At 45.2% G+C, this 15,529-nt stretch overlaps 1 protein-coding gene and 1 long non-coding RNA gene across 4 annotated transcripts in view; both read left to right on the forward strand.

Annotated features, from left to right (window-relative positions):
* LOC120910028 (gastrula zinc finger protein XlCGF26.1-like) overlaps positions 1 to 15,529 on the forward strand; it is a 33,732-nt gene that overhangs the window by 481 nt on the left and 17,722 nt on the right. For 2 of the 3 annotated variants that reach the window (XM_040321874.1, XM_040321875.1), the window contains exon 3: positions 230 to 365. In XM_040321874.1, coding sequence (XP_040177808.1) covers positions 230 to 365 — 136 coding nt within the window. Of the gene's footprint in view, positions 1 to 229; positions 366 to 3,183; positions 3,259 to 15,529 lie in introns of all 3 variants that reach the window. The other variant, XM_040321873.1, reaches the window with a different exon arrangement.
* Positions 11,672 to 14,445, forward strand: LOC120910206. Its single transcript, XR_005741409.1, has 3 exons — positions 11,672 to 11,794; positions 14,141 to 14,319; positions 14,406 to 14,445. It is a non-coding gene; the product is annotated as an uncharacterized LOC120910206 (long non-coding RNA).

The raw sequence follows: 15,529 nt of genomic DNA on the forward strand, positions 1-15,529 counted from the left end.
GATTAAAAAGGAAGAAGAAGAGACACTGGTGAGTGGAGATCAGCAGTCTATGGAGGGGGGAAGTCTTCAGTATTCCCGGGATTCCACACCGGAAGATCAAAGCATCCCTCACCATCATCAGGTAGAAAGAACTGAGCTATAGAACTCAAAAGTTATTCTAAACTATGAAATAACTTTCTTATAGATATTTTTTTAATATTGAACTTAATTTTTTCGTTTTGGGGTTCAGGATAAATTAGGAAAAGACATAAAACTTGAGGTTAAAAAGGAAGAAGAAGAGACGTTGGTGAGTGGAGATCAGCAGTCTATGGAGGAGGTGACCATGAAAAGTGACCAGGAGGAATCTTCTCTTTATATCAACAGAAGTAAGTAATAATCACTGAATGCAGAAATTTTCACATTTTCCTTTTTTCTTCAAGGAGTATAAAAGATGAATTTAAATAATTGCAATGTGAAGATACTGTACATCATATGAAAGGTCCATCTCCACCCCTCAATATAACGTCATGTTCCCAACAAATGAGGAGGAGATGATGTATCTTTATCTGGTTTGTATTGATATTTTATGTTATGATTGCCCCCAATTCCATGCCAGAGCTCTGAGATACTGTAGAGCGGGCATCACTAAATGGCGGACCGCGGGCCAAATGCGGACCGCCTCACTCTCTTATGCGGCCCGCCGCGGTACCGCCATTTAGCAGCCTTTTCTTTCCCCTGCCGTCTATGTAATTCTCACACAGAGCCGACAGGAGGAGGCGGGACAGTTCTGGATGCAGGGCGGAGTTGCCGGAGGTAAACAAGCAGGTGATTGGCTGCTAGGATGAAGGGCAGTCTTAGCAACCAATCATCATCTTACAACACCCGCCCTCCATCGGAGCTATGCCGTGCCTCCCTCCGATCTTCGGTCTATGCAAGGTGAGTGAGGGGGCAAAGTTGCAGTGGCTCTGTAGTTCCCTCACTGCGGGGGGGCCCTCAGGAGACCGGGATATCGCTCCATTGTTGCTGGCTGCAGTTATGAGCAGAGAGCGTCTACTCTCTGTCACACTGCCAAGACCTCGCACTGACAGCCCACCCCCCTCCTCCTCCGGACACTCAGACAGGAGAGGAGATAGAGAGAGCAGGAGCTTCTCCTCCTGTGTGCACCAGCAGCCCCGCCCACATCCAATCCCTGGCAGCTCCGTGCCTTGCAAAGGGAAAGTTCAGCAGCCTGCAGCTAGATAGATAGTGGATGAAAGATTGCAACCCTCCACAATAGGGGATCCACAGCTCTCCAGGACAGCCTTTCTTCCTTCCTTCAAACCTCTCAGTGATTGAAAAGAAAGCAGCTCACAGGTGGGTCAGTCATGAAGAGAGAGTTTGTTGTCACCTCCAGTGCCCCTCTACCAACACAGCAGCCTGCTGGGATTTCCCTGGTATGGTGCACTACAAGCCCCAGCATGCTCTGTCAGCCTATGTGTATGTATAGCACAGGTGAGTAGGCCTGCTTGCTGACCACAGTGGCAGAACTCCACTGCCCAAGTCAATGGCAGCTGGTGCTCAAATAAACTGAAAAAAAAAAACCATCAATTGCAGCCTCACTGTACCATCAAACGCAGCCAATGTGCCCCATCAAACGCTCCCATTGTGCCCCATCAAACGCTCCCACTGTGCCCCATCAAACGCTCCCACTGTGCCCCATCAAACGCTCCCACTGTGCCCATCGAATGCTCTCACTGTGCCCATCGAATGCTCCCACTGTGCCCCCCCTACCGCTGTCTGCCCGGCACTTACCCTGTCTCAGTAGGGCGGGCGGGTGGGCACAATGCCCCCCCGCCATTTAGCAGCCTTTTCTTCCCCCTGCCGTCTCTGTAATCCTCACACAGAGCCGACAGCAGGAGGCGGGACAGTTCTGGATGGAGGGGGGCAGCAGTGGTTTCCTCCATGCTACCTTATATTCATTCTCTTTTCTAACACAGCTGGGGGAACTGCGAGTGCCAAGAATAGGGGGTGTCGGCGGCGGCCATTGATAGATTCATGCATTGCATGAATCTATCTATTGGTGATAGAGGGGGGTGGTTGGAGAGAGGGGGCAGCGACCGGGCGCACCACCACTGACCCAAGCCTCCATCTATGATGGAGGCTTTCTCTTATCTCACCAGCCTCTGAGCACACCAATGTAAGGGAGAGCTCCGTGGACTGTAATGTAAAGGGGGATTCTGATATAAGTGAGGGCTTTGGTGAGTAGAGACCCCCTTATATCGGTTCCCAGAGCACCCCTTACATCAGAGTTCCCCTTTATATTACAATCCACAGAACTCCCCCTTAGGGCCCTTTCACATGGGACAAAACGGACACCATGATCATTGGAAAGGGCCCCGGGACCAGAGATCAGGGGGGCCTTTATGGTTCCCTGCAACGGGGCCCAGATGGTTCTAGTTATGCCTCTGAGTTACAGGGAGTGAGGACACTGGTCTGGAAAGCGGAAAAAGATAACTCGCTGAGGACATTAAAGTGGAGTTGTTGAGGGCTGTCATGTGGTGGGCTGAGGACATTAGGGTGGGGGGGGAGGGAGGCTGAGCGGACTGTGATGTATGGGGGGAGATGTGGATATTACAGGGTGGGAGATGTGGACATGACAGGGGGGAGGCTGAGGACTGTGATGTGGGGGCAATGAGGACAGTAATGTGAAGGGGGCTGAAGATAGTAATGAGGGGGGATAATGTAAATTGGGGCAAAGGACAGTACTGGCGGGGGGGTTAGTGTCAAGGAAGTCTGAGAACATTACTGTGGAGGGGGGAGATATAAAGGAGGACCTGAGGACACTCCTCAAGAGGGCTCTGATGTGCACTGGGGACTGAGGATGCTGATGTAAGAATGGGTTCAGATCTGTACATGTGCATGAGGTGCACATGTCGTGGGTAGGTCAGCCCTTTTTAATGGGCTGCACTGCCCGCAAAAAAACTGGAGAAAGACGTCCTTGACGTCTTTTCCAAAATAGTGCGGCAGCAACATGCGGTTTGGCACATGCGAAAAGGCGCAACGGGTAATGACATGATGTTCGGACCCCTGCTGGAAGAAAATTTTGCTGACCGGACCTCAGTGAATTTTAATTCATTACCCCTGCTGTAGAGTGTTAGACCAACATACTGTATATGACTTCTGAATGAAGAATTCTAATAACATTTAAACATTGATTTCCAACAGGAGGACACTATGTCCTGAATAACGTATCTTCAGAATATAAAGAAGAGGAAAATCCCACCACACAACGTTCTTCAGGAGAAAATCCCACCACACAACGTTCTCTAGGAGAAAATCCCACCACACAACGTTCTCCAGGAGAAAATCCCACCACACAACGTTCTCCAGGAGAAAATCCCACCACACAACATTCTCCAGGAGAAAATCCCACCACACAACGTTCTCCAGGAGAAAATCCCACCACACAACGTTGTCCAGGAGAAAATCCCACCACACAATGTTCTCCAGAAGAAAATCCCACCACACAATGTTCTTCAGGAGTGAATCGCATTACACAAATAATACATCATAGAACTTATCATATAGAGAGATCCTGGGATTTCTCTGATCCTGAGGATTCTTCTGAGGATCCACATACTATTATTTTTGAATCTCACAGTACAGATAAATCAACAGATCCATCTAATCCCGAGGAATCTTCCTTGATCCATGAAGGATCTCAAGAAACCAGAGAGCCTCTTACACACCAGAAAAGTAAAAAAAATGAGCGTTCATTCTCGTGTCCAGAGTGCGGGAGATGTTTTAAAATAAAAGCAGTCTTTCTCAATCACCAGAAAATTCACACTGGCGAGCGTCCATTCTCGTGTTCGCACTGTGGTAAAGGCTTCATTCGGAAAGGACACCTTCTCGTACACCAGAGAGTTCACACAGGCGAGCATACTTTCCCATGTTCAGAGTGCGGCAAACGTTTTACTGTCAAATCAAGCCTTCTTAAACACCACAGAGTTCACACGGGTGAGCGTCCCTTTTCATGTTCAGAGTGCGGGAGATGTTTTATTCAGAAAGTAGAACTTGTTAATCACCAAAGAATTCACACGGGTGAGCGTCCGTTCTCATGTTCGCACTGTGGTAAAGGTTTCATTCAGAAAGGACACCTTCTAACACATCAGAGAACTCACACAGGTGAGCGTCCTTTTTCATGTTCAGAGTGTGGGAAACTTTTCATTCGGAAATGTGAACTTGTTGTTCACCAAAGAAGTCACACGGGGGAACGTCCTTATTCATGTTCAAAGTGCCGGAAATGCTTCAGTAGAAAATGTGCCCTTGATCGACACCAGGGAATTCACATGGACTGACCACCTTTTTTATGTTTAGACGGACCAATGGGGAGTGTGAGATCGTGTGTCCTTCCTTATAGTCAGAATGTATAAAATGTTTCTGTTAAAGAAAAACACTTCTTGGACCCCAGAATATTCACAAAGACTAATAACGTTTTTGTGTTCATATTGGCTTATTTGGAGGCGTGGCCAAACTACATTGTACTATGATGTCATAGTTATAGGTCTGCAGGGATTGAATTATAGTAATACGATCCTATAAACAATGCTGACTTGGTCCCGCACTCACACAGGCCCCACCATAGAGTACGACAACCCATGGACCATACTTTTTATTGGTTGCTATTAGCCAATATACTGTACATCTTTTTTGCTTTACTGAAGGAACTAACTTTTTATTGGACCGACTAAAGTATAATTATTTTTAAATTTGATTTTTCTTTTATTTCAGCTATGCAAGATTTAATTTAGATTATTCATTGTGTGTCAATAATGTAATCTGATTTTCTATAATAAACAAGAAAGCTCTACTCTACAATATTCTGTTCTGAGTCATTTTCTAAAAATGAGCATCATTTTTCGATTATGGGTGATTGGAATGTGCTTAGTTCATAGAGAGTCTTCCATTGGTGTTATATTAGTGAGATCAGAGAGTCCAAAAGGTCCAGTTTCAGAGAGTCCAGAAGGTCCAGTTCCAACTGTGTTTCAGCGAATATTCTAAGGATACATGGAGCCACTACAAATGCCACATAGAATATTTCCATCGCTGCCATCTTGGTTTTGCTCCTCATGCTCACAGTGATCAGCTCCATTATTTCCCAGTTATTATCTTCATCATCAGTGATACAGAGGTCATACCCATCAGTGTCTCAGAGAGTATGTCAGTGTCATGTCATCTGTGTATCCCCTTTGTGGTATTGGGGCAGAGGCGTCCCTAGGGGGGGGCCAGAGGGGGCCCTGACCCCCCCAACATCATGCTGTGCCCCACCATGTGCCCCCCCAAAAAAAATTTTTATTTTTTATTTTTATTTTTTGCAATTTTTGTATTTTGCTCCCCGAGAGGGAGAGCGTCCCCAGTCAGCTCTGTGGGGGATTCCTCCCCCTCGCTGTGCTCGCCGACACTGCATAATGCGAGCGCTCACACAACCAGATATTCAAGCCTGGGCCGTGTTTAAGTGTGTGCACTGCAGACTGCAGTACACTGTAATCACTGAACTACATTATCTCCATCCCTTCTCTCCCCCCCCCATCTGTCTCCCTCCCCCTCTCCTGTTCCTGTTCTTTCAAAACATTCACAATTTACTTTCACTTTCAGTCAGGCAGATAATATACGGTGCAAATTTCTTTCCTGCATCCACAGATTGCAGGAAAGAAACTTGCATGATTCCCCCATCAACAGACAGTGGTGACAGGGTAATATCCCTCCTGCCCAGCAATTATATTCTCCCGACAAACAGTGATTATCACTAGTGACTATACAGCAACCACTAGTGATAATTATAAGAGAATCTGCTCATTAATGGTTCAAATCTCAGCCAGTTTCTGCTGAACCAGCTGAGATTTAAACTGTCTATGACTGGTCTTAGCTTATAGGCAGCCCATACATTGATTAGCACTGTGGAGTGTCGGCTTCCTGGCGTGATCGGGCATGTGGGATTTCAAATACACCCGAGCCCATCTCTATTGGTTGTAGACAGTTGAGCTCCCTGCAGGTTGCTTAGCAGCAGTGGACCCTTCTCTGACATGCTGATCGGGATGCAATCCAGGTGATGCTCTCAGTCAAATCCTAGTCATAAATATCAGTGATTTTTAGGGCTGTTACTGATCAAAATGTTTCTGTTCGATTAATCGTTTTTGTTTTTTTTATCGATTAATCGACTAATTTCGATTAATAGCGCACATACAGATCCAACTACTTTTAGCTGATCTCCTTAAAGGCTGATTCCCAGTGCAGCTACCAACCACTGGAAAAATGGATAGCAGGATACAAAAAACACACAAAGGCAGCACTCGATGGGAATAGCATTAAAACTTTTACAGTCATCAAGTAGGTAACCAAATAAATATTGCACTGGAGATAAAATCGATGTAGCTACATAAACTGTAAAAATGGTGCGAGTAATACCAAACGGTACCAAAAGCAGTCATAAAAACATGTAGCTAAGTATGATACTGGTATAAAAATGTGTACAACGATACCACTGCTGAATCCAGATGAGAAGAGGTTAACATCAGTCCGTCGGCATGTAGATGTCCCATGAAGGGAACTTTCACAACTCCCAGTGGATGGCTGTAGAATCCCAGGTTGATAGAGGGAAGTGTAACAGCCCTTGCGTGTGGCAGATAGTGAGGTCCCGCCGGCATGCAGATATGAAGGCACAGCAAAGGAGCCCTTCAGATGGACACGGCAAGCCCCGCCGGTGTCCGTGACGTTACTGGATCTCCAACGGAACTCCCTGAAGGCCCAGAAGCCAGCGGAGAGGTGAGTACCAATCAAAAGAATTTTAATCGATCAAAAAGATTTTGATCAATCAAAAAAATTCAAGATTAATCGATTAATTAAAAGTTAATTTGCACAGTCCTAGTGATTTTATTGATCAAAGCCCACACTTTACAGGCATAGAGCCCACATGGCTGCTGATCATACGGTTGTTTATATTTATTTTTGTGGTTGTACTCTTGATGCTAATAAATAATGTGTTTTTTAGATCTGACTGGGAGCATCACCTGGATCACATGCCGATCAGCATGTCAACAGAGAAGGTTATACAGCATTACTGCTGCTAGGTGACCAGCTGGGGGCTCGGCTCTCTATAACCAATAGTGCCAGCCTTCCCCTGCATGCACCCATAATGTCACCAGCACTAGGTCCTAATAGACTGCAGACGCCAGACCAGCGCTGTAAATAGCAGGGACAGGACAGCTGGGGATCCCCACTGTGGCAGAACACCAGTAGACTCCCTGGCAAGACATCCTTTGCAACCCTGATAGTTCTCCCACTGCTTTGGACCCTTATATTTTCTTGGTGTGCTGGTGACATATATCTCTTGTTTTCTGCCACCCTGGGGGGCCCCAGTATAGTAGGAAGGGAGCTCACTGCAGAACATGTGAAAGGGCCCATAGTGGGATCGTAGTAAAGGGCCCCAGGATATATATATATATATATATATATATATATATATATATATATATATATATATATATGTGTATATATATATATATATATATATATATATATATATATATATATATATATATATATATATATATATATATAATTGCATTTTATAGTTGGACCCCCTACTTTTGTCCCTGTCCCCCCATGTGCCCCCCCTAAATATGAAAGATGGAGACGCCACTGTATTGGGGTGATTACACTCTTGTGGTAGGTGCTTTTCCAATGAGTTGTGCCAGAGCAAACTGTATTTAAAGGTGTATCAGCCCATTTTTATTACATAAAATAGAAAGTTCATATAGACATCAGTTGCCCACGCAGGGGTTTCCAACATCAACTGAAAATACCGAGCTATCTGGCTCCTTTGTCAGCAGCACTGCTGCTCTCTTTACCAGTCCCTCTGACTGTACTGGCCAAGTCTCCTGGTTCATTCGGCTCACTTAGCCTTTAGTCACAGTGCCCAGCTCCACAGCCCTCTCCTGGCCTCTGGATAGGGGTTCTCCTGATACCCTGATAGGAGCCGACCTGACTCCTGGAATGAGACCTGCTGGCTGGGGCTCTGACCCCTGGTTGAGACCTTCTGATCGCAGCCTGCAAACCTGGAAGATAGAGCAGGTGACGATGGAAGCATCTGCAGCAGTGACAGTTCGCTGCTGGAGGGCTTTGTTTCAAAGTAAGTCTTTCATAATGTGCTAGTATGCAATACATACTAGCACATTATGCCTTTACCTTGCACGGAGAGTTTATTTTTCTGTCTTTGTTCTTCGTTTACTGCCACTTTAAGATAGAGAGATCAGGAATAAAAACTGATTGGTACTCAGTGTTAAATAAAAAAGGACTTTAGGAAGTGGAGCTATGTTTCGAATTGTTATAAGCAAGTTCTGCTGTAGGAAGGTAGTCCACCCAATCATCCTGAAATGAACTGACAAAACATTGAATGTACTGCTCTATACTTTGATTGGTCTTCTCAATCTGACCATTAGACTGAGGATGAAAAGCAGAGGACAGATTCATTTTTACACCTTAAGTTGAGCAAAAACGTTTCCAGAATTTTGAAATAAACTGTTCTCCTTTGTCAGAGACTACACCACCAGGCATTCCATGGAGTTTAAACATTTCCCAAGACATCACTTCCGCAGTTGGTTTAGCAGTGGGTACCCCTTAACTGGTAAAAAAAGAGCTATCTTAGTGAGAGAATCAACAACTACCAAGATCGAGGTTATTTCTGTGAGGGAGGAAGATCGACCACAAAGTCCATAGAAATTGACCCCCATGGTCTTGATGGAACAGGGAGTGGTTGAAGCAACCCCAATGTAGAAGATCGGGTGGCATTTTTCTGCACAGGTCAGGAACGAGGCCACATAGCTTTTTAGCATCTTTCTTGTAACTGGACCACCAAAAGGAACATGATGAAAGTTCTTCTGTCTTAGAAACCCCAAAATGCCCAGCAGGTCATGAACCAACCTGAAGGCTTCTAACCCAAGCAAATTCAGGTTCATAAAGATGCCCTTGAGTCCAAAAGCCATCCTTATAATCAAGGTTAATGTCTTTAGGTGGATGATTGAGAAGTGGGTCATTTATACCCCTCTTTTAGAAGATTTAAAACGATTTTAGACATTGTGGCCACTAGAAAGTTCTTTTGAGAGGCTCCGAGAACAGGCCTTGCCATTCCTTGTTGAGGCGTCTGGAGGACTGGAGTTGAGAAACACTGGTCTAGGAGACAATCTCTTCACATAATAAATACATTCAAATTCTTTTTTTATGATCAGTGAGGACAGTTATAGGACTAAACGATGCTTAGCCCCTTTCTAGTAGATACCTCCACTCGGAAAATGCTTCCCTAATTGCTAGCAATCTCTTATTTCCTCTAAGAGACGAGAGAAAAACGGACATAGATGGTGCATCTTTTTCCAGTTCATTGAGAAAGAATAGCTCCTACAGCAGAACCTGAAGCATCAACTTCCATGATGAAAGGTAGTTTGGGATCCGGATGTACCAGTATTGGCGCAGAAGTAAAAAGGGTCTTTAGTTTATTGCTTCTCTGTCCGGAACCACACCATCCAAAGACCCCTTAGCTTTCCCATTTACTTTTTGTAGCTGTAGCGCCCCCTTACTTTCAGTATGGGCACTACGCTAAAGTTAGTGGGGAATGGGAGAGTTATTTTTGCTCCCATTCGCAATTTGCTAAATTTGGACTTCTGTCGCTCCAGAAAAGTCCACTGGGTCAGTCTGTACTCCAGGGATGTGGTGCCATCCCTGGCTGGCAGTTGGCGCCAGAGGGGTTCTGGCAGAGCAAGTTTTCCCCAGCAGCCAATTAGAGGAGTTTTTCCTTCCCGGGGCATGCTGGGGGAGAGTATATCTGTGACAGGTGTCATGTGCTCAAAATCTTCGCGGGGTCCCGGTTCCAGGTGCGGCATCCACCTTCAGGGTGCGTGCATCCATGGACCCCACTGCGTGGCCCACCTGGCCAGAATTGCAGCCTACACTGAACCTCATCCGGAGGTAAAAGGGGACTCCAGTGACTTACTGGGTCTCCAGTTCTATTGAGAGGATCCCAGGCTGGGTGCCGTTCGATTGGGGGATCGGCTTGAGGGGAACCCGGAAGCAGGTTGTCCAACAGGGCTTGAACGAACCATCTTGTGGATCTGGTGACTGGAATGCTGACAGGTACGCTTTGCTGTCACCCGGTGACCTATGCTAAAATCTACTGGGAGGATTCGCTCCATTCATCCATTTAGCTCGCTTAAAGTAATAGGCCTGTGGCAGAGGCCCTAGAGTCAGGTCTGTGAGAGAGACCTGTTCCTCCCAGCAATCCAAAGTGTCACCTCGGCTGCCAGGCTTGAGATAGGGGTCTGTCCGGGGGCACTTCACCCACTCCGTCTAGAGTGGCGACGAACAACAATTTGATACTACTAGAGCAATATAGCTCAGTTCATATCCAGGCCTGATACTGCGAAGTTTCTCTTCTTCATCAACCTTTTCTTCCTATTTGATGTTGGCCGTGTTGGCCTGGAAATAAAGCATTGGAAAACCTTTATTCACTGTCTGGACCTTTGCTCACTACTTTGTCCTCCAACTACACCCCTAGACCATATCAAGGTAACTTAATTTGCCAATCCCAACAACAAATCAGCGGCTCCTTCGGGGGTAGCGCTACACGTGGGGGCTCGTCCGGGATATCGGCTGTTACCGTTGGCAACAAGAAAAGTGAGTGACAGTTTATTGGAGAGCGAAAAGTGTCCTGTGTTCTGTGTTTGAACTGTCCGGCTGTGAGGGAGTTAACCTCACCTTGCTAAGCTTGGGCGTACGTGCGGCCTGCAACGTGCCTGGACAAGTTCTTCAAGTGGGAGGAGCCACCCTCCCCTGCGTGAGACGTGGGATCAATTTTGCGCCAAATGGAGAGAAGGAACGCCCACTTGCGCGCCAAATCAGCAGAACCACCATTTCCCTTGAGAAGGACGAATCGCTACAGAGAATGTCCGGAACCTCGAAGGATTCTGCTGCCCCTGCTGCACTGAGGCGTCCCATGACCACACCGGGAGTGCCCTCTGTGCCTATCCCCACTGGGACCACCGTGACAGATACTGGCATCCGGCTGTCCACGGGAGGGCAGTTTGTGCTGTTATCATCTAACGGGACAGAAATATTGGGCCTGGCGACGAGTTACAAAATGGTACTATATAGAGCAGAATTGCTCAATTTATATCCAGGCCTGATACTGCAAGGTTCTCTCTCTCTCTTCCTTCATCAACCTTGTCCTTCCCAATTGATGTTGATGTTGGCCGTGTTGGCCTGGAAATAAAGCATTGGAAAAACCTTTATTCACTGCCTGGACATTCGCTCACTACTTGGTTCTTATAATTACACCCCTAGACAACACCAGGGTAACTTAATAGGCCGATCCCAAAATCAACCAGCGGCTCCTTCGGGGGTGAGCGCTACAAATACTTTTTCAAGGCACTGTATATATACAATTATATATAGTGTGTGTGTGTTTAATAGAAATACAATTTTTATATATTTTTTTATTATTGTTATTTGGCTTGTACATGAGGATAAAGATAAACAACAAAAAATAATAAACGTACAGAAAAGGTAAATGTGCTGAGTTTTAATGTATGAATGAAGACTGCAGTATTTATGAATGAAGGCTGCAGTATTTCAATTCTCCACAAGATGGTGATCTCACTCCTGAGCGTGAAACGCAAAGAAGGAAGTGATGTCATGTACGGACAGGAAGTGATGTAGGGTAAAAGACAGGAAGTTCCAGAGGAGAGGTGACTTGTTAGGAAATAGCGTACAGACATGACTGGATCTTAAGGTACATTTATTTTATTATAGGTACTTGTATAACATTTTCATTTTACGCAGTGCTTTACATAAATAGTTATATTGTACACTCACATCAGTCTCTGCCCCCAAGGAGCTTACAATCCAAGGTCCCTAACTCACATTCATACACACACATACTAGGGATAATTTAGATCGGAGCCAATAAGCTACCAGCATGTCATTGGAGTGTTGGAGGAAAGCGGAGTATAGAGAGGAGGGAGAGCACATCCCGTTCCTCCACCGGGCTCTCTCCCAGTGTTTGTGTTGTTATCTGTACTTTTTCGAAACAAGTGAAAGCCGTCCAAGACACCCGCCTGCATCCTACCTACTGATGAAGTCAGCAGTTGCTAAGGGCTGGTCGGGTGGCTGCAAAACTTTCAGATTTGCCGGTGTTCTGTCGGATATTGTCCCTGCTGTGGAGAAGTGCCCGGGATGAACTGCGCATGCTAGAAGTGGGATTTAGAAAGGGGCGTTTGTGTTTAGCAGGGGGGGATTTGTGCTAGGATGGGGGATTTTTAGGTGGGGATTTATATTACATGGGGCATTTTTTGGGGGGAGGGGTTGTGCTAACAGGGGGGATGGGGGGAGTTACAAGCTACTGACCACTTAACTCTATCTTACAAACTACATTTTCTGTCTTTTTCACATCGGGGGGCAGTGCGGTACAAAATGTGAATTCATGTGTTTTTCCGCACCTCACAAAAATGCGTTGCCTTTTGCAGTTGCACCCAGTCACCATTAATTTCTAATGGCACTCCCACTCATCCACCTATTGCATGTTTGTTTGCGATCACTTAAACGCATGATACCACAGTAACATGTATTATGGTGGAGCTCAATCCAAAAATCATGCCAGCATGTTTTTCACATGTTTCACGAGCATGGAGCAGACTAATAAAAAAAGCAGAACAACTCAAAAAAAGCACCTGGGCTCGGATGCACCTCCTTGTGTCAATGAGCCCTCATACGTCCATTTCCCAAAGACAACCTCTGGACATGACGCTAATCACGTGCACTCAACTTCTTTGGTCAACCATGGTGAGGCCTGTTCTGAGTGGAATCTGTATTTTCTACTAAATTTATATACAAATAAAATAAAACTACGAAAAAAAAAAATCAGAAACCCCCATAGCATTAGATCCCGCCCCTCCTCAGTGAAAGAGGGGATGAAAGGAGAAAGACAGCAACGAGAAAAAATTAAATAAAAATTCCCTGTGTTATACTTAAGGATGAACACAATGGGCCAGATTCAGAGAGAACTTTCGCCGACGTATCTGTTGATACGCCGCGTAAGTTCTAGGATGCGCCGTCGTATCTATGTGCCGTATTCTTAAAACCAGATACGCCTGAATTCTGGCTCCATCCGACTGACGTAAGTCTCCTACGCCGTCGTATCTTGGGTGCATATTTACGCTGGCCGCTAGGGGCGCTTCCGTTGATTTACGCGTCGAATATGTAAATGACCTAGATACGCCGATTCACGAACGTACTTGCGCCCGTCGCAGTAAGCTACGCCGTTTACGTAAGGCGTACGTTCAGCGTAAGTTTACCCCTCATAAAGCAGGGGTAAGTCATGTTAAGGTATGGGCGCCGGAACAGCGTTGTATTTTACGTCGTTTACGTAAGTCGTACGTGAATGGGGCTGGGCGTAGGTTACGTTCACGTCGTATGAATTGAGCCGGCGTATCTTAGGGAGTAAATTCGATGTGATTCTGAGCATGCGCGCGCATGCGCCGTTCGTTCGGCGCTTCATTTACATGGGGTCACGATTCATTTTAATACAACACGCCCACTACCTGCCTACTTTGAATTAGGCGGGCTTACGCCGGCCCATTTACATTACGCCGGCGCAAATATGGGAGCAAGTGCTTTGTGAATACTCAGCTTGCCTCTCGGCACAAAGATACGCCGATGTACCTGAATCTGGCCCTGTCTGTTCATCTTCAAATCCTCATATGTGCAAAGAAATAGAAAGAACAAGAGAAAGAAAATAAAAAATTCATTGTTATACCTAACGCTGAACCCCGTTCAACATGATGTTCTTCTCCCCCTGAAAGGGTAAATATTCGGTTGTTTTTCCGAACAGTCAAGGTTTGGACCAAACTTTTTTTGCACTGAATCTTGAGGTTATCCCCAATATAGACATTACACATCCTGGTATAGTCCAGATACTTCTCAGTCTAACGACAGAGTGTCCGATTCAGATCATAAGGAGGTGAGGAGGATTCTGGGAGGGTCACGTGACTTCATCCTTATCTCTATAATTAACACATTGTTCTATCTAGAAGGGAGAGAAGAATTCTACAACGTCTTCATTGATACTTTCTTTCTATAGACAGACTAAATTATAAAATAGTGAAGGAAACATCTGGAGATCCAATAACACCCAACAACCATCTTCACAGGACATCACCCATCACAGTGCCTCCACCTCACTGCCTGACAACAGAGGTAAACAGTGCCAAGAAGATTCTAAAAGTCACCAAGAAGATCATTGATCTGCAGAGAGGAGAGGTGAGCGGTGCCGGGAATTCTGGGACATTATCCAGTAACAGACAAGGGGTGTGTCTGGATGGTGACTGTATCATTGTGTGTGTCAGGTTCCTATAAGGTGTCAGGATGTCACTGTCTATTTCTCCATGGAGGAGTGGGAGTATTTAGAGGGACACAAGGATCTCTACAAGGACGTCATGATGGAGAATCAGTCGCCCCTCACATCACCGGGTAAGAGGAGACTTTATTGTAAAGGCGAGAGCAGTACGGAGGGTCCACCTAGATCCCCCATCATCTGATAAACAATGTATTCAGTCAGTGTGTGTGTTTCCTACAGATGGATCCAGTAATGGAAACCCACCAGAGAGATGTCCCCGTCCTCTGTATTCCCGGGATTCCACACAGGAAGATCACACCATCCTTCACCATCATCAGGTAGGTGGGACTGATCAACTAAAATGTTTAAATAATTCTAAACTATGAGACCACATTCTTCAAAGTAACTTCTTGTTCCTTTTTATAAATGTATTCTGTCATCTTTGGGGTTTAGGGTGAAGAATTGAAAGATACCAAAGCTGAGATTAAAAAGGAAGAAGAAGAAGAAGAGAGGTTGGTGAGTGGAGATCAGCAGTCTATGGAGGGGGGAAGTCTTCAGTATTCCCGGGATTCCACACCGGAAGATCAAAGCCTCCCTCACCATCATCAGGTAGAAAGAACTGAGCTATAGAACTCAAAAGTTATTCTAAACTATAGATAACTTTCTTATAGATTTTTTTTTTTAATATTGAACTTTTTTCGTATTGGGGTTTAGGATAAATTAGAAAAAGACATCAAACTTGAGGTTAAAGAGGAAGAAGAAGAGACGTTGGTGAGTGGAGATCAGCAGTCTATGGAGGAGATGACCATGAAAAGTGACCAGGAGGAATCATCTCTTTATATCAGCAGAAGTAAGTAATAATAATAATAATAATAATCACTGAATGCAGAAATGTTCACATTTTTCCATTTCTTCTATGAGTATAAAATATGAATTTAAATAATTGCAATGTGAAGATACTGTACATCATATGAAAGGTCCATCTCCATTCCTCAATATAATTTCATGTTCCCAACAAATGAGGAGGAGATACTGTACACCATATGAAAGGTCCATCTCCATTCCTCAATATAACGTCATGTTCCCAACAAATGAGGAGGAGATACTGTACACCATATGAAAGGCCCATCTCCA

This window comes from Rana temporaria, chromosome 8, assembly GCF_905171775.1.
Source record: "Rana temporaria chromosome 8, aRanTem1.1, whole genome shotgun sequence".
Classification (NCBI taxonomy): Eukaryota; Metazoa; Chordata; class Amphibia; order Anura; family Ranidae; genus Rana; species Rana temporaria.